The sequence below is a fragment of the Haliaeetus albicilla genome, chromosome 13, assembly GCF_947461875.1.
Source record: "Haliaeetus albicilla chromosome 13, bHalAlb1.1, whole genome shotgun sequence".
Classification (NCBI taxonomy): domain Eukaryota; kingdom Metazoa; phylum Chordata; class Aves; order Accipitriformes; family Accipitridae; genus Haliaeetus; species Haliaeetus albicilla.
This window is the reverse complement of record NC_091495.1, coordinates 14587352-14610453: the sequence shown is the minus strand read 5'-3', so window position 1 is coordinate 14610453 and position 23102 is coordinate 14587352. Positions and strand designations below refer to the sequence as shown.

The 23102-nt window shown below is 38.9% G+C and overlaps 1 protein-coding gene across 3 annotated transcripts in view; it reads right to left on the bottom strand.

Annotated features, from left to right (window-relative positions):
• EML4 (EMAP like 4) overlaps positions 1 to 23102 on the bottom strand; it is a 169384-nt gene that overhangs the window by 32573 nt on the left and 113709 nt on the right. For all 3 annotated transcript variants that reach the window (XM_069800243.1, XM_069800242.1, XM_069800241.1), the window contains exons 6-10: positions 21409 to 21434; positions 20937 to 20969; positions 6928 to 7051; positions 1676 to 1825; positions 135 to 204 (exon numbers count right to left, since the gene is read on the bottom strand). In XM_069800243.1, the coding sequence (XP_069656344.1) occupies positions 135 to 204; positions 1676 to 1825; positions 6928 to 7051; positions 20937 to 20969; positions 21409 to 21434 (403 nt within the window). The remainder of the gene's footprint in view (positions 1 to 134; positions 205 to 1675; positions 1826 to 6927; positions 7052 to 20936; positions 20970 to 21408; positions 21435 to 23102) is intronic.

Below are 23102 nucleotides of genomic sequence, written 5' to 3'. Positions count from 1 at the left end.
CAAAATATCTCAGTAAATGCAGTGCATAAAATAAACTACAAACAGAAGGTGATGATGAGATTAAAAAAAAACCCCAAACACTTTTTCCTGATTTTCAAAACAAGATACTACTGCTCAACAGCTCTATTACTTACCCTTCCATCTTTATCCACTCCAGCTAACTGTCCTGTTGCAATTCTAATTTTGTCTGGATGAACTGCAAGACTAAGACAGACAGAAATATGACTTGCTTTTGCTGTCATAGGTCTTCAAAACTGAGAGGTTTTTTGTAAATTTTTTTTTCTTTCTCAACAGAAGCCCATGAAGACACTTATGACCCTAAATCCCACATGAGACGGCTTGAATGTTTTTCATCAGACTATTTCATTACACACTGTACTGATGGGTTGATCAGGCTCTTGCGATGGCTGCTGGCACACAACCAGGAGCGCCAGAAGAGCCACCTCCACATGTGCTCTGACAAATCTAAGGTTTGACTGTATCGGGAGTCCACTGTAACAAAACGTACCTTGTCTCATGATGAACTTCCTACGCATAGTTACGTGCCATATTTATAAACACTATAGCATATTTTATGCCTAAACCTACAGATAGCATGAACCTGCATGAACAGCTGAAAAGTTGGCTGAGGGCTTGTGCACCCAGGAGTCAGGGATTACTACCACTTGAAATGAGTAATTGTACTAATGAAGTTTTCCAGTATGGTGTACTACTAGTGTAAGTAAAAATCTGCTTTTGCTTATCACACTTTGCTTTGGACCTGATGCGAAAAAACAGATTTCAGAATACACATCCTCTTAGTCCTAGTGATTTTTTTGACCGACCTTCTTACTTGCTTTCTCTGTAAAACTACAAAAGTGGAGAAAGCTGTTGAAACAGGAAAGGGGGAGCCAGGGAGAGCCTCAAGAGGTCAGGATAACGGACACCAAAACCATTTACTATTCAGTCTAGTTTTTTGAATGAAAGTGAAGAACACAAGACTGACAGCATTCCTCCCACAGGAAGCAATTACAGTTATCAAAGCACAGCCAGGAAAAAAGAGGTTTAGATGGCAAACCTCCTCCATTAAGGTACAGTAGGGAGCTTATGTTCACGATTACATGATGTGCACTACTCTTCAGACTAACATTGTAAAATCAGCAGCTGCCTTTCCACCCACAATGACATTGGCTTCAATTTCCCTGCTTTTCTGTTTTGTTTTGCAAACTTCTGATTTCCCAGACCATGTTAATACTTGGATGGGGTATCTATTAAAAAATAAGAAAATTATTCCTCAGTTTTCCATTTGGTTTTCTAATTCTCCTTTAAGACTACACCTTCACCATACTGCCTGTAAATCACTGATTTAGAATTAGGCTGACAACAATTTTTAATTTCTGGGATATCTACTTAGAATAATTTAAGCGAAGATCCTTTCTCTAATCTGGCACTCTTAGATTGTCTACGTATCCCACTGTTTTACATTTAAGCCAGAAATTGTAAGCGAGCATAGACTGCTCTAGCACCATTCATTTGTGCAGTGTTTACTACAGTGAAATCTACTGGGGTAGATGAAACAGAAAACAATTACAATTACGATGACATTAATGAGCTCATACATACAGTAGGAGAGAATAAACAAAATACATTTCTGCATTATTACACATATACTTACATGCAAATGTTATATACTAACCATTTAACGCAGTCTGTATGACCCAAGTAGTGTCGCTGAGTTCTCTCCTCATAGTTAAATAGTACCACCACTGATGCTATGAAATACACAATTTCTCCGGTAGGAAGGAGGTAAACATTGGCTCGACAGTCTCTTCCACGATACCCATATCTACATATATTTTTTTTTTGAAGTCAAGGTTTTCATAATCACTGTATATCAGAAAAAAAATACCAACTTTTTTTTTTTTAAAGGATTCCTGGGAGCTCTCATGTCAGGAAATGCCCTTTATGATTTTCCTCTAGAACTATAGCACAATTTCAGTAACACAGTTTAAAAAAAACAGAACAAAACAAACCCCATACAATTGGATTTCAGGAAACCAAATCCCTTAAAAAGTGATGCTCATTGATGTTAAAAATAAAATATATAAGGCACACTGAAGTAAAACAAATACAGTGCTGTCATTTTATAAAAACTTCCACATGAAGTTTCATTAGTTAATAGCATGACTCACTGTTTTGATTTAACAATTTTTACAGCAATGGAGCTATGCATCCGCACTGCGGGCACCGGAGTATTACTTTCAGTGTATACTATTCGGCCTTTTAAAACAAGCGTGTGAAAATTCCTAATGCCCTTCAGAAAAAGGCGAGCTTCTGCCCAGCAGCTGCCAAGTTCAGGAAATATTTCTTTAGACTGTTTTAGAGTATTTTTAAAACAAACAAAACTAAAAAGGAACTGACACTGTGAAAAATATTCTATCCAAATCTACCCAAAATATATAAAAGGGATGACTTTTGGAGGAAACCTGCATGACTCCTAATGAAGTTCAGAAGTTTTACACACTGTGACTCAGCCTTAGTTACGCTGATCAAATGTTATTACAGCTTGTTACTTCTTTGAAGCAGGTGCAATTTTCTTCATCTAGACTATTAATGAGGCTGTCTGCCTGTACTGCAGTTCCCAGGGTCACTAAGTACAATTAACATCATAACTCAGACTTTACAGTAGTTCTGTAGCCTCAGAAAATGTAATTTTCCTGTTATGTCCTGCACTTCAGAGAGCTCTCCACTTCAGCGCCAACTAATACACTTGCAAGAGCAAGGAAAATATGGGAAATACATTAAGCAACTATCTAAAAGATTCCAGCCTTAGGTCCTGGTTAATCAGGTAAATAAAAGGAAGTCAAAGACCCACATGGAGAAAGCTGGATGCATGAAGCTGGCCATTTCTCATAAATGAAAGCAGATGCAGTAGTCCAAGTTTGGGAGTATCTAAACTGACATCTAAGCTGACGGCCCGACCTCTATTCTTGGAAAGGGGCTACCTTTTTACCAAAAATACCACCACACCCCTTCCAATGCCACTCCCACAGCCAAGAATCCCCCACCACACTACCTTTCCTCTTTTGCAGTCCCATCAAACCACAGGACTGCTATACCACAGAAACACTTGCAAAATTAAAAACATGCTGTAACTAAACAATGGTTCAAAGAGGGACACTGCATTCAGTTGTCAATTAAATCTCTTAACACTACAGAAAACAAACCAGATTTATATCTTGCTGTCTTTCAGTTACTACAGAAAACACAATGGCTCCTCTGAAGCAGAGGAGCTTGCTTAGCAAATGATAACGAGAGAAATGCTGATACAACACAATGCTGAGGGCAGAAAAAATAAGAGGATGCCTCTCTTTCTCCTCCATCACCGTTTACTTTCCCACTAAATTTTCCTCTTTCTTCTTCTTTTAAACACTAATGGAACAAAAAGAAACTCCAGAATGGCCTTTTATAAAAAAGAACCAAACCTAACCAAAACAACCAGATCACTGAACTTTCAAAAACAATGGGCAACAAATCAATGAAAATATTTTTTTCTATCCTGAAGCATTAAGAATGCTATTCTAAATACCTTCTCAGAGGAGAAAGGCAGATCTTGTTAATCTGCTCTATACAATAGGGAGTGTATTGGTAAGGATTTAGTAAGATTGACATCTTTGAACATTCATCCTAGACAAGTATTAACGATTTATGCAAACACGCCTTTCCATAACAGAAGTCTACCATGCAAAGCTAAGGCTAAATACTTTGGCACCCACCATTGAGCTCTGGCATTCATGAGGCTGCAAAAAATGGTTACATTTTCTCAGCCCATTCCTTTTCTTTACCCCTCCTACATAATAACGTACCAAAGAGCAGCTGCGTTTTTTAGGAGCATGTAAAGAAACAATCTGTTTTGTGGGAGAAATTTTTTGCTTTCTTCATTCTCCATCCCAACTATCTCGAGAGAAAACAAGAGGAGCTGTTGCTCCACAGCAGTTCTTTCCTTCTCCACAGAGAACAAATCAGCACATACATTAATACAATAATTGACTGACTCTCTCTACAGAAAAAGGGGTGACACAACTTTGATGCTTAATTTCCACTAAATTTCAATGAGACTGCTGTTTCAACCAGGGAAATTCAGAGATGGTTGTCTTCATATTGTGAATGTTTCTCACCAATTACAAGGACTGTTTTGTTACAACATTTTATATACTTAACAGCTTTTAGTTTTGAGGGTTTTTTTGTTTTTAATTGGCTAAGAATAGCCATGGTCCTCATGAAAAGTGATCCACTCTACACCAGAATTCAATAGTACATTTACCACTAGCTTCAATTATTCTTAGAAAGAAGAGCACCAGTGCTAAAAATAATCTTATAAAACAGTCAGAAATACCCTCCAGAAACTGAGCTACTATACATTGGGAGAAAGAGTCCATAAAGTCACTGCATGTCAACAGCAGCACTGACTGTGATCTCTCTAGCTGTTACATAAACTCATTTCGCTATTACTGGGAATGCCAGATATGCTTTAACCAGTTCTGAAGTGCAGTAGGAAAGATTGCACTACAAAGCAGGGATACCCAAGCTAAATTGTTAAATTTCAGTGAAATCACTCAGGAACCAGACACAGTGAAGAGCTCAGACTTCTCCATGAGCTACTTTATCTTGCCAAGCAGCTTAGATATTTCTTCAACTGACAGTAATCTGCAGGGCAGACAAAAGCTAAGCGTGTTCTGTTGAATCTACAGTACTGGGTATCAGTAGTTGAATATACATGCAGGACACAGTTCATCTAAAAAGGACACCCCCCTCCCGAACCAATCAACCAACCAAAAAAACCCCCAAAAAACCCCAAACAAAAAACCCACCCCAAGAACCCTTCAGTTCTTGCCTTCAAGTTGTTCATAGTTGATCAGCATCTTCCAAAACAGTAATATTGAAGGAAAACCCAATTATGAACAATCATCCAGAAGGCAGGAGAATTAAAAGTGTTCAAAACAAAACTTAGATTGAACAATTCAACACTCAATTGACCTTTCAGTTGCAAAACACTGACACTGCTAAAACATTCTATGAATCACTGTCTCTATGCCTTTTTAATAAGGTGTACAGGCTTCAGTGTGCCATCATATCTGGAAGTTACAGCTGGCCTGCAGATTTCTTCCCCTTGCTAAACCTGTGCATGAAGTACAAGATCTGCTGCTGCTGTATCTTCCCATCTCCAAAACTGAAGAGCAATTCTGTGCAACTTCACAGAGACCAATATTAAGCCCTCATAAATTTTACTGCCTTTTCGTCATTGTTTTCTTCACCATTGTATCCAAAAGATACCCTACACTCATAAATATACTGGTCTGATTTAGGATGACATTTCCTTAAACAGATTCCAAAAACTTATGGACAGTCTGTTTAGACTAGATTTATTTCACTTTAATCAGCCCTCAGCAGGAAATGGGTTTAACCTAAGGTCCTTGGACATTAAGTAAGTGTCTACACAGGAGTTGCACTTATTTAACTGAGGGTGTGATTTCATGATCAGTTTTGTCATTCCAAACTGCTCGCTGCTGCTGAAAAAGTAGATCTGGTCTTCCTCCAGTATGCCAGTTCTAGCTCTTGCATGTTTGTGAGGCAAATCAAATTAATGAGTTGATCCTGCTGAAAGTTAACTCCACAAAAAAAAAAGATTACATTTCAGCCAGATCAGTGACTGACCCAATTCACTCCATGGTCATATGAATGCCAGCATCAGCACCCAAGAGCTGTGACAGTAGGAAAGCTGGGCATCACAGCTTTGCAAAGCATGAATAAGCTCTGTTTTCCTTCCCATCAGACTTTTAATCCAAAACTTTCCCCCTTTACGGTCTAAGCTTCCACAGTCTCACTGAAAAGTTCAGAGGACATGAGCTCCACAGCTGCTCTTCATAACCAAGTACCCAACATTATCTGTTTTAAACATCTATTAGTTAATAAAGGCAGGAAAAATAATAGAGAAATCTTCTTTCCTAAAGGGAGTAACAAGGGGTGGCTTAAAAAATATGTATGCCTTAGTCACTAAGATATGCTGATAGAGGTAGGGGTAGCCTCTGTCTGTACATATCCTGCCATATGACAGTGTATCATCAACATTCCTAAAAATGTTTCTGCTTTCAGCAACATCAGAAGGATCAAACTTGAGATTATTACACCAACCCAAGTGCTGCCTAGACATGTTGTTTTACTGAAGTACTAAGAAACTTACACAATCACAGCTTACTGGAAGAATCTGCAGAGATGAGGGGGTGTCAGGAAGACCCAAACGTGTGCAAAAACATGTTTCTTATAATGAACTTAACATCTCATCTACTAAGCCTGGAGAATTGTCATCAGCCACACACCAACTCCATTCTTCAAATGATAAATTTATTTAGTGCATTTAATGCACACTAGTCTCCAAGAAAGTAACCCCTTCACTTTGGAGCTGAAACACAGAAGCAGTGCAAAGGATGGCTGCTTCTGCAATCCTCACTCCATAGGTAAGGACCACAAGAAATTCAAGATCTGCCATAGCTCTAAAACCTCCTAAAAATGAATAGAGATTGAAAACTACCAATGTTCCTGAATGCAAAGCCTATGTTAATATAGTAGGGGGGAGAGGAGGACATTTCTGAAACTCTGTAACTCTCCAAAGAGACTTTCTTTCACACTAAAAATAAATTTTAATTATTTTCAACAGCAAAATAAAGAAAAAATATGGCTTTTCTGTGCCTATGTATTTTGCAGCTTAAAGTCATACTATACAGTAGCTACGAACCATTTCAATTGCTATATTAAATTGAACTTTTTTCCCTGCTTTTAAGTAATTTTTGTCTCTGAACAGAGCAGACAAGACCAAATTCTAAAGGAAAAAAACAAAGCAAGACAAGACGAAAAGGGAACAGAGCAAGTAGTTACTGATATCAAGGATACACCCACTCCAGTTTTAACTTTTCAGGAGGCAGTTCTGTTCTAATATCATCGTAGTTTTCTACATCAGAAGGAATGAACATTGTGATTGGTCGACCTCGCATGAACATCTTGATATATTCTCCCTCTGTTGAAATAAAAAAGCGTATTAATCACGTGGCAAGTTTACACAAGAAATAAGCATGAAAGAAACCAGTAATAAGCACAGAAATGCAAATAACACTTGTGATATAACAATTATTTTTGAAATGTGAGCTTGGTAAAGGCCCAGATTTTTATTTTTTTTTAGACAGAACACTAACACACACACGCGCGCGCGCGCACACACACAGTAAGCGTTAGTAGAATTTGTGATAGAACAGACTAAGCATGTATCATTTTAGACATGCAAATGAAATTACAAAGGCAAATTTCAAATTCTAATTAAAATCTGAAATTGAGTAAGTAAGTAGTCATAAAATCACAGGATAAGGTATTCCAGGTTGAAGGAGACCTCAGGAAGTCTTTAAATCCAACCTCTGGCTCAAAGCAGGCTCAGCCACGAGGTCGGACTAGGTTGCTTAGGGTCTTGCCTAGTCCAGCCTTGAAAACCTCCAAGCACGGAGATGGCACAACCTCTCTTGGCACCTGGCTGTCTGCCAGCACCCCCAGGGCCTTTCCTGCAGAGCTGCTCCCCCAAGCCCCTCTGTCCCCAGCCTGTATCCCTGCCAGGGGCTCTTCCTTCCCCCTGGTGCACGACTTGGCATTCGTCCCTGCTTAATTTTGTGAGGTTCCTGCAGGCCCATCCCTCCAGCCTGCCCAGGTACCCCTGGCTGGCAGCTCTACCCTCCAGCATATTAAGTGGGGCCCTGGACTGCTGTCCTCTGCAAACTTGAGAGTGTACTGTGTTCCCTGCTCCAGGTCTGTGGTGGTGCACTGCCCCCCACAATCCTGGGCCGCTCTACGATCTCAGGAATTCCCACTGGACCTTAGCCTTTGTGTAGTGAGTTGGGCGGTTAAGTGTCCCTTGACCGTACCAGGAACTCTTGCATGGCTAAGGTGGGGAGTGGGAACAGGAATAATCAGTCATCCCCGGACAGCCTTGGAACCTCCCTTATCTGAGTAACTCTTGTGAAATGGTACCAGTGTTACTGGAATCCCAGTAATTTGCTGATGACTAAAGCCAATCATCTTGTGAACCCACAAAGAGCAGTCCTAAGTGAGGCCCTCTGAGCTCTCCTGGACCACAGCAGGCTGTGACCAGCACCTCCCTCTGAGGGGGACACCTCTCACCGCTCGCCAACTCTCCCGTTTGCGAACATCGGAGGACCGTTGCTGAAAGCTGACAACAGGACCTGGGCTGATAACCTTCGCTCCTTGAGGCTCAACCCCTTCGCCTGTTGAGAAAATGCCGAGACATTTGACGTGGGTATTTCACTGAACTCAAGGGGAATTTTTAACAGGTATACCTTTGCTTATATCTCTCTCTCTCTCTACCTATCTCTCTCTCTTAGTGTCTGTGTTCATGTGTGTGTGAGTTGACCCAGGTATTCTACAGCAAGTATAGTATAAATATTGCCCTTCCTAATCTATAACCAAGTCACTGTTGTGATTGTAGTAAATTCTATTGAATCACTTTGTAAATGTTAAAATGATCAAATTCTACTAAATCTTGTGATTCACCTCAAACTGTGAATGAACCTCAGACGGCTGCTACACACATAATCCCTTTAGACATAAACCATTGCCCAAGTCTGGGACTAGGATTGGATCCAGCCACACCTAAGCTCCATCAGGAGTTTAGAAAGAAGGGGGTCTTCTCTGAACCTCATAACTCAACAGAGGGTCTCCCCTACCTTTTTACATCTCTGTGCAAATCATGAAAAATCAATTCTAACTCGATTTTCCTTTGTGTGTTTCTCTCTTAGCCTTTTGCGTCTTCAGTCTCTGTATAAAAAATTCTAGTTTGATTCTAACTTGATTCTCCTTTGTACATTTCATCCATGTATTAAGTAATAGAGTGAACTTTGCCATCGAACTTTGTGAAGTTGCGGTTTTATAAATTCCTATTAAATCACTTTTGCTAATACCGTTGACAGTGTTGCTTAAGCAGTCCAAAGCACTCGTTCATGACAAGGTCATGGCTAAAGTTGTTAAACAGGACAGGTCCAGGACAAACCCCTGCAGACTCCACTTGTTACCTATTGGCCACCAAGTAGAGTATGACCCATTAACCATGACCCTCGGAGGCCAACCACCAAACTGATTCTTTTAGCCACCTAGCTTCCCACCTATCCAAACCATAATGGCCAAGCTAAGACACAAGGATACTGCAGGAAAAAGTGTCAAAAGCTTTGCTGAGGAATATCATCTGAAGTTATGTATCATCACACACACTAATACACTAACCTGAATTATTAATTTATTGAAATCATTCTAATTGCATGCTATTGCACATTGCATCATATCCTGAAGAATGGAAAGAAGCAACAGCTCCTAATGACTCCAGCTGTAACACTGTCTACAGCTGTGGCAAAATACATGTAAATCTGTTGGGGCATCTGAGCACTTCACAAGCTTTTAGGAGTTCCTTTTCAAGGAACATGAAATTGTTTTCCACTGGAGAAAACTAATTACAGAGTAGCTGAGTGGCTTGGTCAAACAAATCAGCTAGTCATTGGAAGATAAGACATCTGGATTTAAGGAATACATGATTGCAACTAGTATATTAGGTGCCCTACAGGAGTCTTCCCTCCACGCTACGACAATAATAATTTTCTAACTTCAGATGGCTAGAAAAGTCCTTGGAGACTTTTAAAAGCCTTTACGCTCTACCCACATAGAAAAACCAGCACTGTAGTGCTGTTTAACCATGGTTAAATCAGGCCTCAAATCCACAAGAATTAATGCCAGACTCCAATGCTGCTGACATGTGAGTTTCATTTCAAAAAGCACTGATCACAAAGATCCAAGTATTTCACTAATTTTGCGTCAATGAAATGGCAACTTTTTATCATTCTTCAACTTCTTTAGTAATTAATATCCATTGTTAATGTAACTAATATCACAAATCCAAAGTAATATAATATTCTACTGTGAATCTGGAACTACGGTATTTTTTATGAGTAGGGATTTGAAAATCACAGCAGACAGAGGGAACTCAGAGTCTCAAACCAAAATGTGAATAGTTGAGTAAGACTGGAGTAGAAGAATAGCTGTGAATTAGCAATACAGTATTAAGAAATCTCTCATCGCACTTGATGCAACCAATATTGAGCTCTAAAATTATGATCTTTAAACAATTACTATGATACTTCTTTCAAAAGACAAACATGAGACAGACTTCCCTGTAAATGCCCAGGGAATGCTTGTAAATATTTGCCCAATTAGGCGCAATATTATTACTCAGATTGCATGAATGTGTAATCTGTGTTTTGCATTCCCTAAAATATCTATAATTGAAATTATGAGAAACTCAGACTTATTCCCACAGAATTATAGCTTAACAGTTCAAGTCAAACTTGGAGATCTAAAAAGGCAAGAGAAAGCTGAGCATTCCAGTGACAGCAGAAGCAATGTAGACTCCAAAATAGTCTCTTGCTTGCAGAAACATTTTAGAAGATGCAGAGATCGAGAAATAATCAAAGTTGTGAGCAAGACCAACCTTAAGCCAGGGTCTCTACCCTTCTCTGAGTTTGAAATACCCCTACTATACAGACTGCAGAAACATACTCTGCCTTACTGCAGTCAGAAAAGAACGCGACAGGAAAAACCTGTAACTGTTTTCATCCACCAAAGATATAAAGCAGTCTTGCACAAAGTTTGGAAATCAATTCTTGACACTCAAGGTCTTTCTTCTACAGCTAGATAAGATAGAAGACCAACAGTCATCAGTCTAATGAAAAAATATGAATATTCTAGGTTATTTAAAAGAAGTATTTCTGACCATACAGAATTTTACCAGAGTTGTGTGAAATTCTGTGGAATACCACCCCAGCTCTGAAAACACTGGAAAGCACTAGCTTTGAACACAGCAGTGATGATCCTAACACACACCAATGACTTGGACAGCATTGACACATATAAGAAAAACCTATGGTGACCAAATCATATAAATTTATTCAGTAACTCCTAGCCAAAGAAACCACTTGCGTGGTTTTAACATCACTTATCAGAGCACTGCTCAAACTTAAGTAGGTCAATGAATCCAAGTACCTGAACATAAACTAGTCAAAAGTATTCTAGTAGGTGCATGATACTCACTTTGAAGATTTCACAACACATATGGCTTAATTAATCAAAAACTTTTGTTTTTCCTCTTAACACACTGTAGTTTGATTTCTTGATGCTCAACAGTTTTAACTTTTTTTTGTTTGATGAAACAGATCACAGTTTATCAAATTTACCAAGTTCCCAGACTTAAAGGATATGATTAGTGTGACTCCTTTTCCACTTTTCGTGTGCTCACGTCAACCTTCTGAGACCAAGAATTCATTTTCCTTGAATTTTGTGTCGCTTTTGACCCTGATAGTAGGTTTACTCTGTGCTGGAGGCAACATAAGGGAATTCTCCTACAACAGTCCAAATACAACTGAAAGCTAGTGCAAAAAACCCACAGGCTCCAAAAATAATTCCTAAACAGAAATCGTAAAAATTGAGCAATGTAAAAATAACACATGCATAAAGGTTTTTCCTTATTTAGAATAATAATATAATGAAAGCTGAGCCATTTAAGTCCAGTATCAACGGAACAAATACTGAGAAGATGCAAAACAGTTGACCTACTTTTAAGAACAAATACAGCTCCTTTGAACAAGAACCCTGTGATTCCATCCACTGACAACAGTGGAAAACTTGCCTCAGATCAAATATCAAAGAACAAAGAAAATCACTTTGTAATAGCTACATTAGAAACAATAGTTATTTTACCAAATGTGCATTGCTTAATTGCATTGCTGAGAAAAGCTAAAGATCAGTGTTGTCACTAGCGTAACACAAATGTTTAGATAATTACTCCAAACTAGTAACATGTCTCATTTTTCCACTAAAATATTTTCTTATAGTATGTATTTTACAGAGATAAAACAATACTGGCCAAAACCAAGAGTAATGTATTAATAGTGACCTTTCTATTAAAATCTGGCACTCACACTCATAAATTTAAGCACAGAGTAGCCCGGGCGTATTTAGAAAAGACCATGCATTTATGCAAGTCGAATTCTTGATTTGACGCTGAGCTTGGCACTTCTGGTTCCACAAGATCAGTGCAAAATGACACCACAAATTTAGGATCAAATTTCTCATTGCTGCTTAGAACGGTGGAGACAAGCTGCAACTGAAATTCATATGGATGGAGGCAGTTGCACCTGTTGGACTCTGCAGATGAGAGATGAAGAGTCCAAGAGGAATTCAGTCAAGTCTTTGGCCAGAAGAGAAGAGGTTCTCCTGGAGTTCAGGGAAAAGATTATCTGCAGGACATTCAGATAAATATTGGCTCTCTGAACCTCCCCGTTAAAAGAAAGAACATTTTTGCTTTTATTAGCTAGCTGCATGTCATTCAAGATTACCTTTGAAGATATGTATTTAACACACTTGTTAGAGAGACATAGGCTAGGTATAACTTGATTAAGCCTCTCCCGACAGAAGAGGAAGGATTAAAAAAGAAAAAAAAAAAAAAAAGAAGAGACAACCCACTGAAAGATTTTTGTCTAAGACTGTAAATTTCCTTTCATCAAAATAACTTGTAGGGCAGATATAATATTAATGTCAAAATCTTTTGAAATACTAGAGAGGGTGGCAGCATATCAACAAAATGATTCTCAAACAGAAACTAATTGCCTCAGGCCAAATTCTTGTATTTGCAAATTAAGAAAACCAGTGATTTAACTCTTTCATAGCATACTGGCTCAACTGAATGCTCAAGAGCATTAGACTATCTGTTTCTTTCCTGCATTCTCACTATTTCCAGGTATAAAGCAGTATGTCAAGACTTTTTTTCCCCCTCACTTGATCTTCTGGAAGAAAAGAGCCTTGGTCATCCCATAACAGATACGTAGGTAAGAGAGTATAGGGGAGATAAAGTCAGAAGTTTTAAAGCAAGCAGAGGAAAAGAAAAAAAACCCAAGAAACAAAAAATCCTCAACAATTCTGGTATCTACCTGCCTGAAAACAGTAGGTACGAAAGTAAAAATTCTCTACAGCATATAAAGAGATGTTCAAACCCCGCTACCCACTGTGCAGAAGCATTTGGGGGTCAAGGGGGAAGAGACAGGAGGGCATACCTGAAAGGACCTTGGCACTTGCTAAATTAATCTGCAACTGCAGATGTCCTATCAATCCTTTCAAATATGGATCAAACCAACCTGAAAGTACAGTTGGAGCTCTGTAGATAGCACACCCAGGTGCCATGGCTTATCCACGCCACACAAAAAGGAATAGCTCGGGCCCAGGGTTGCTACAAAAGGCAGCATCAAGTGGATGCAGCGCTCTGGCTTGAGGGGTCAGCTCTTCACTGGGAACAGCTGTAGCTGCTTTTGTGCAGCTTTGAGCTCACATTCACAGCCCTTGCCAAACTCTGCTTGGCTACGCAATAATTCACCTCTAGAGCCTCAACAATCTCTTTGCACGAGTGCCAGGGGACACATGACCAGCACTCCCAATTTTTGTCCCCAGGATTAGCTCAGGCTTATTAGCCTCACATGGCAGCCCTCTGGGTGTGCTGGACCCAAGCAAACTCCATGCAGGTATCAGCTGTCTGTGGGAACCCGGAGGTCTGGGGAAGTTATTAACTCAGCCCCAAAGATGCAGAAACACTTCATCTGACGGCGCTGTGGCCCCAGTCAGCTAAAGGGACACAAAACATCAGTCAGGAAGAGTGACACAAAGACAGAGCCCAGTGACTTGGCAAGAGCCCACCTAAAGGTGGATTTGAGTGCTTATCAGCCATGAGGCTCTGCCAACCCACATCATGAGCTGGAAGAACATCACAGCTGAGCCGAGCTTAAGCCCTGCCCAAGAGATGCACAGCACTCCCCGCAGTGCACTCTCTCTGCCTGCATCACTCTGGTTTTTACTCTGAGCAGGGTACTTGCAGCACTTCCTTTAGACAGGAGAGACTCGGCTGTCACTAGGATACATACAAACACACTCTGCTGATTTTGGAATACCATCCAAAAATCTCCTTCTCCTAATAGTTGGGAACCTCTCAACTTCCAGGCAACAACAAAAGAATGGCCAGGTTGTTTGCTTTTTGTGCGTGTGACAGCATGGCTGTTAACTTCAGCACAGGTCTGCCCATCTGCTGACTGGAAGTGCATCAGGCGAGCATGAAAACAGCAATCATGCCCTTCCTCCTCCCAGCCTTCATTTTACAAAAATAAAAACATCCAGCTATTTAACTCTCTTTTTGTGTGATAAGGTTTCAGTCTGTCTCCACATCACCACAAAATTTTCCTTTTATGATTGTGGGTGGCTATAATGGCATGCAGTGTTACAGAGGAGAACCTAAAAGGGTTTGACGCATTAACATTTTCCATAAGGCTGCACATCTCCATTACAATTGCTTCTGATAAATCCTGGGATTGCATCTGTGTTTTTCTAACAAGTGAGTAGTTCAATCTTTGTATGATTAACTAGCATGTTAGAGCCCTTTTCCTCAACATTTAATTCTGGCAGACAACCTGTTTATAGCTAAAACACTGCCAGCAACTCCTGCATGTATGATCTTTCACTTTGATTAATTTAATTTTGTCTTATACTAGTCCAGGCCACAGGAACATCCAGGTCTTACTAAATTAAAATCTCAGCTTGCACTATATCAGTTTGGTCTCTCAGCTTCATGTCATCAGTGAAATTTCATCAGTGCTCCTACTTTCCTATGTTAAGTTCATTAATGTAAAACACTAAGCCAAATATGTCCCAACAGGCCGGAGGCAGGTGTTAGCAACTAGAGATCTGCTGCGGGTTCTCTGAAAGTTTATAGCCTGCTAGAGAAGAGAGGAATAAATATGTCGGTGAAACAAGGTGCTGCTACTGAGAGGGAACCCTAGAACCCTGCCTGATCTACAAGGAAACAAGTGCATCTTCATTGACAGTCACTGTAAGCCAGCATACTTACCTTGCATGCAAGGAAACTGTTGGTAAATCATGCAACACCCAAGAATCCAGGACTAAAACTAGGGGCAAATAAAGAATTGTAGAGAAACAGTAGACAGTGGCTGAAAATTTTCTGCAAAGCCTCCTTGTATCAAAATGAGATTCCCATTAACATAAATAAGCTTTTAATCGCGCCTTATACAAGAAAAAGAAAGAAAGAAACAAGCAAAAAAAACAAAAAGAAAAAGCAGCACAAAGGTAACAATAAAATTCAACTGCAAACAATGCCTATTAATTTGCTCTTGGAAGAAAGTTCAAAGCCCAGCAATTCAGGGAAAGCAAGCTGGAAGGTAAGACCAATGAAAAACACTGCAGGTGATAACAAACAGCAAAGATATGGCAATACAAACCATCTGAAAGGCTGAAATTAGTGCTTCTATGAAGTCAGTCCAGAAAGACTCATGCAATGACACTTAAGCAATTTATTACTTTCTATGAATCATATTCTTAAGAGGAATATGGAAGGTTTTCAGAGGGAAATAATAAAAATAATAGGAACTGATAGGATAAGGAAAAAAAAGATCAAAGAAGTCTTTGTAGATTAACTCAAGTATCTAGAGAGAAGAGCAATTCAGGAGACATGAAAGCTACTGTTTAGATCCTTCAGAAATTTGAAGGCAGTGACATAACAAAACCAAAATCCTCCTGGTTTCCAAAAAACATGCCTCAAAATGAAATCATCAGGGAATACACAGTAGTTTCCTAGAAGCATGTGAGAAGCCCTCATCCTCAATTACTGATTTCTTCAAAAAAACTGGAGAAAATATTAGAACCTATTTTATATCACACTATTCCTCATTATTTAGACAGACCCTGAGGTAGCCCCCCAAGTCTGTGCTGTAATTAACTGCTCTTCAGCTAGCAAGTGTATGCACAATGGGAAGTCTAATGAGCATGCAGTATATTTTATATATATATATACACACACACAGAGTAGATAATAGTGAATAAATAACAAAATTATCTATTTTTCTACGTGGTTATAAATTTAATTCTTAAGGAATCATTACAATAATCTTATCTCACAAATTATTAGTGACTATTTTTCAATAGGTCCCACGCCATCTAGTTTGAAAGAGGAACACGGACTGATGCATCAAAACCCTCAGCTCAGTTCTACTTGTGTTTAGCATGTGAATCTTACCCTTAAAGTGAATTACAAGCAAACGAAAAACCCCAAAAGACTCCAACTAGCTTGGCCAAGCAGAACTCTCTAATATACAATAAACTACCACATCCAGAGTACATTTATTAATCTGTCTTCACCTTCTAGTTGCTTGACCAGTGAAGTTATGCTTTTTAATACTACAAATAGCTTCTTTCCCACAAGCTTTCTGCTTTCAGGCCTGTGTCCAAGAACTCTGTAGGACCACTAACCTGAGGAACAAAGGCTTAAAAGCCTGTTTCTAATTTAAACCAGTGCTAACAGCACAGAGACAAATACAACCAAATTCAGCCACTGTGCCAAGACCATTACATTTTAAGTTACAGTGGAATTAAAATGCGACTGCAGGTCTGCCATCTCTCTCCCTGAGCTATATGTCAATGCTTGCTGAACCTGACAAGCGGACATGCACTGTTGCTATTGAGTGCTGGTGCAATGCAAACCAACAGTCAAAAAAAGCAAATGAGACAAGAGGTTTGCCTCAGTGTGAAATCATTTTACATCTTTGCCTTGTGATTTCTTAATAGATCTTTGGTTATTAATTTAATATAACTTGATGAGTAAATCATAGTTAAAACCCCACTTTGGCATGTACCAGGTGACATTAAGAATCTAGGTACTAACAACAGTTACCATTTGCACTGAAATAATTCAAGTTTAATATTAAACTCTAGCCTTTTATTAAAAAAAAAAAAAGACTCTAAAAGAAGTACTGGACACAAACAAACTCAGTAAGACTGTATCTAAATGCTTCCTGCTTAAATAATAAAATCCTGATTTCACCAAGAATCAATGATAAAACCTCCCAAATACCAATCTGTTTTTCTTACAGTATCTATGGTTTTTAATAATATGCACAATGCCTGAATGAGATTAAGCAGCCCAATAATAATGAGACAGACTGGGTCTCCATTTGCCCTCAGGTACATGAGCACCTTCAATAAGCATCTGACAGAAAATCTGTGTCTGATGAAAAAACTGATCCGAGGTAGTTACTGAATTTCGCACTCTCCGTGGACAGGACACACTGGAGCAGGGCAGATTTTTCCATTGTGTGCTTCACGATCGCCCCGTTCTGTGAAGCTAGAACTACAGCACAGTTAAACTAACAGAAGAAAAAGTACTGGAAACTAATAAAGCACAATCTAAAAAGAAACAAACTGAGGCATGCAGCGAATGTTTTTCATTAATTCTTTCACATATGGTTTTTATTGCCATCCAAAAACATCTAAAGTGTCTCTTACTTTGCAAGTGAACAAGTGATTCATATATGGAGTTGCTATCACTGAAAACCAAACTCAAACATGGAATCTCAGTGAAAAAAATTACCTTTTATCTTCAAATAAGCCAGGTCTTTAACTTCTGGGTATAAAAATATGAATGCTTTATGATTAATACTTTAAAAATGTCTCTGCTGAAGTGAAAAGCAAGATGGCTTTTATAGGCAATTATAAACACCTGCTGGTAAAGAATTTAAAAGAATAACTTTAGCTAGTGTCCTTGTAAGGCTGTAGTCAGCACTTGTTCATTCCACCCATAGCTTTATTGGATTTTCACAGAATTTTAATACCTCCTTAGTACTGAATTTTATTGTAAAAAGGTTGCCCCTGTTTACAAGGATAAACAAATGCTCAAAAATAAGCTGAAAAACAACCCCCCCAAACCCTCTTCAGCAAATGTACGGAAGTGTGTATAATACTTCCCTCAGTGGATTGGCATCACCGAAGCGTTCCTGTCTGTATTACCCTGCTTCGGCATATACCCAGATGCATAAAGCTCAGGCCCAACATTAACATGGAGTAGGTGCAACTCAACCCAAGTAAGAGTGATAAAGGCACTGGTAACGTGCATGGTCTTGGCATGGTGCTGAACAGAGGAAACTCAAGTGACTGCCCACAAAGACTGTGGCTCCCCACACTGCTGCTGCTGGCAGGAGAGAATTTCCCAGGTCTTGCTGACATTCACACGCAATACCTGCAGCATGCTCTCTGGGGGACTCCATACCGAAGCCAATGCCTTTCACTGTGGAAACTCATCTAAGATTCATCCTCACCTGCTCCTCAAGTCTTTCACTTTCACAGCTAATACATACTATCAACAGAAATCATAATGAACATGCACAGATGGTTACAACACAGATAACATTGAAGTAACTTCTGCTGCTAGAAAAGTACGATTCTAAGAACTAAGTGTGCAAAACCACATTCCTCTACATTTTGTGGTACTGTACTACACTGACAGGTTTCAAAGCAGTTTATTTAATAGCTGAATCAAAAAAAAAGAAACAAAAATGATTGCAGGATGTTCAAAACTACACAGAATTGTCACCTTCCATCCTATTATCCCACACAAACACCTGCTATGATAATCTGCAATTTCACTGTGTTGCCAAGCTTATGTGTGTATAAAGACACTGAAATATTCTTACATAGATCTGCTCTGAAGCTTGACAGTTTGCACACCAACAGTCTCCCCAAGAGTCTCCTTCACACAATTTCTCACAAGTGCAGTGACACAATCGTTAGCGCCGGAGGTGTGTGCCAGGGGCACACACAGTGTTTCACATACAGCCTGGTGAAATGAGCAGCTCAGGGGAGCTACTGTACTTAATTAACACCATGCTAGAGACTGCTTACCTCTAGAGGCAAAGGCTGGCAAGCCACGAAGCAGTGTTAAAGCAGCTGTAACTTTTCATGCCGTTGGGTTGCAGAACATGAAGGTCCTGCACAAACAGCATGAGCAAAGGCTACCCTTCATCCCACCCTGCCCAAGACAACTCTGTCCAGCTGCACGGGATTTACCTCCAGAAACCATGTTAACTGTCTGTGCAACTCTTCAACTTTCTGACTGGGCGGGTCATGGTGCCAGCTGGAAACTGATTTTATGTGGCAACTAGCGAGTACAAAACAGACTAAAGTCACCTACCCTGAACAGGAAGCTGCACTACAGAGAATTGGCTAAGTATTGCTAAGTTTATACTGAAAAGGATGGGAGGACCCTCTGCAACTACAGTAATGAACAGGTGGTTACTTCTGTGGCAGCAGACAACACAAAACCTAACACAGCCTTACACACACACACACAGACAGACACATACTATAAAAGCTGTTGAAAAATACACTCATTGGTCCATATAAAAAAAAAACCAAAACTTTGGAGACTGAACCCTGCTAATCGCAACCATGTTAAAGGCAGAATTATGTTTTGCCACTATACATGTTTAAAATGTTAGTAAATGCATTTTCTACAACAAGATTTTCTCTCTGTCTTCCATATACATGGGGCCACTGTCATCTGCATTGTACTTCTCTTTCGTTCCAGTTGGGCTAGAACAGACTGTGGCATGACACGCATGGAAGGTACTCATTCACCATTCAGTGAAAGCTCACATCATCTGCAGAGTAACACAAGAGATAGCAGGGTACACATCGAGGCCATGTAAGTTATAGCTACCAGGACGAGAGAACTGAAGGATGGCCCATTCTTGGCAGAACACATCGAATTGTAGAAGCACATTGTAAGGAAAGAATTAGTATTGAAGATATTTTAGCTGTATGCAACTTGACTTTGTGAAAAGTTGAGTTTGGCAGAAAGGGTATTTTTAATATAACAGTTTTATTTAATTCTTGCAAAGCTAAATTGCAGCTGTTCTGGACACTACTGATTAGTTTTCTTCCTACAGTAACCATTGCTGCACATATGTACCATTCCACAGCTAGTGTTAAGCAACCTGCCATAAAGAAACATTTCTTCTTTGTTCCTCATGCTCATGCACCCTCTTTCACCCCTCTTGTCTTTGAAGGATGCTTTTGGTAAGCCTCAATTTAGAAAATTTTTAATTAGAAAAAGATAAAGCAATTGGATTCAAGTTGATTTTGCTCTCATTACAACTATTCATATATTAAGTTTTTGAAAGAAAATCTAGAGAAGACCAAAAGTAATCAAACTGTGTATAATGTAATCTTGCTTACAGCACAGAATTTGGAGACTACAGATTTGTTAATTAGCAGCAAAAAAGCATGAGACAGAACCTCTGTGCATAGATACACATTGTGTACAGCATGCACTTGGGTTACATGCTTTAGTTTTGAAACTGCATGCTTCAGTACACTTTGCAGGACATCAAAGCAGAGTAGTTTTGCGACACAAGAAGTGGATTTCTTTTGTTGTTGCGTGCCACCACGTTCAGGTAGATGGCTCCTTTTCCTGTCTGAACAAGCCAGCAGCAGCAGGTAGCCACAGAATGCAAGATTCATCGGTGCAAAGACATACGCTTTATAAGAGACTCATTTTTTATTTTAGGAGACTATATTAAAACCTTCAGTCTCTGTTCTTGTCTAATCAGCGTGTATATGTTGTAATATTGGCAAGACAGAAAGCTGAGATAAAACAAATCTTTTAGTTGGCAGTTCTTAATATTCTGATATTTTAGGCAACAATGCAAGACTTCTAGAACCTTATTTGAACACACGTTCCTCTCTGAGGAAGTTGTGTATGTAGTAATTTATTTTAGGCTACCCCCAAATAAACCCAACATAGATTGCAATGTGATATGCATAAATATTTCCATAACAAGAAAGCTGAAATATTTATTTGAATGCACAAAGTTTTTAAGAGATCATGCACTGATGCTCTTTGATGGCGAAAAGCCAAATAAAAGATTCATGAGAGCACTAAATTAGAAAGCAACCGAAGGGCATAGCTTAATTCTTACCTTGGCTGTTTTTTTCACGAGTTGACATTTTTGCTGGTTATGGGACAGAAATAAAATATCTTAAAACTATTTCTAAAGTCTCACACCTGCTTGGATGAAGACTGGCACATAGGTCAAAACTTTAGATTTTTGTTTTCATAACCTCTCTCTATTTATGCACATACACAGAGAAAATAATCAAAAGGGTTTTTGTTTCACAAGAGTAAAACAAATCCTCCCACCACCCACCAAAAATTTCTGTCCTTCCTAAAGTTCCAATTTGATGAGGTATTTCTCCATAATTTCAAAGATCCTTATACAGGTCTTGAGTAATATTTGTCCTGATGAATTCTTGGAGTAATTGTTAATGCTATTTTAGCTCTATATCTGTTTCATAAGCATATATCCCAATGTATTTACAGGAAATACTATTCGGTCAAAAGCAAATCTTTTCAACTTTATCCAGTATTTAAAAATAAATTTTTTTATTTACCTTGGCTGACGATGACATCTTTATGCCTGGGGAAAAATTCAAAATAATATTGTTAATAATATGCAAAATACTTATCAAGCCAACGCTATCTAGTTCTTACACTCTATTGCATTTGGTAATCTCATCAGATTCTGTGTACAGTGTGACTGTAATATAGGATGCTAAATAACTAATCTTGTAGTGCATTTTCACCCGTATATTATTTTACGCAGTTCATCATATCTTTTGAGTAACTTAAAGTCTTTGGCCCTATGGCAAGGGTTCCTAAGAACTACTGTGATAACAACAAAATACAAAAAGCTTTTAAAAATAAATTATGGAAGGCATGTTCCTTGTGCACAGAAAATTCCATTTTGAGAGCAAACTTGTAATAACCAAGTGTTTTAAGCTGCCAAACACCCTCAGGCCTGCATGCAAAGCATTTAACACCTTTCAAAATTAGCTGTCAGCACACACCACCACAAACTTTTCTAGAAATTAACCCTGTTGGACACATGGATTAAATGTAAGCAAGTTGCGGTTTCATTTAAACTGGACCCATAAGGCATTACTGGATGTACAACACAAAGTCTTCAAAGGAGCGCAGCTGAGATGTCTCTCCTCACCAGAACCAGGAATTAACTACTCACAAAAAACGACAATCCTTTTTTGTGAAGAGGGAAGAAATACTAATTTCCAGCATCAGAGCTACTTCTTACCAGAATACCACTCCTTGACAGGAGGGTGTATTGCATAAAAAAGCCCTCTTGAATTAATTTGAAATTCAGCAGGAAGGTATGAGTGGCATCCAGTATATTTAGCTGGATGAAGGTCAAATTTTTGTACCAGTGGCAGAGGGTCAAGCATATGCATGAGGAAAGTAATCTCTGGCTATTGGTAGAATCTCCCTTCACCACACTGCCAAATGAAATATTAAAACTAGACTCCCAGTCTTGCCTGAAAAACACTGAATGATGGGCTGCCATGGGAACCCTCTTACTTCTTATGGCTTTATCAGACTGATTTACAGCTCAGTGCTGGCTTAAAGACTGAGCTTACTAAACAAAATTCATATCCTGGGCTGGTAGCACAGAGCATATGTAGAACATTTCTGTCCTGGGGCCCACATTAGGGGCTGAATTCTATTCCCTTGCACAAGACTCGGGTAACTTCAGGCAGATTAGGCCAATGTTTCTTAACTGGGGAAGATAAATGCAATATAACAATATGCCTTTGCACAATACCAACCAATCCTTTCAGAAATTGAGCACACAGGATATGAGTAAAAAATTAGTATGAATGTGTACTCTTGAATGCAAATAGTGCTTTTATTATAAATCTCAGCATAAGAACAAGGTACACAAACAATACAACACCCAGTCTTCAATCAGATGATAGTCTACAACTGATAATGTTTAAAGCTTTGGGTTTTTTTCCAAATACTTTAAGATACAATAATAGCTTCAAGTAATGAACAGACAACTTTCTCTTACAACATTTAATCCTAATCTTTCCTTGTCTGTTACATACCTGATTTTTTTTTCTACATTAGAGATTGTAGAAAGGCAGCATTTAAAGTCTTTTATAAAAAAAATCAGAATGACAGGAAAATGAAACAAGATACCTCTGTTTAGACCATGCCTGAACCAATATACAAAATGTCAATAAAAGTAAAATTTATTTTTTATGATTAGCAAATTTGAAGTATATACCAC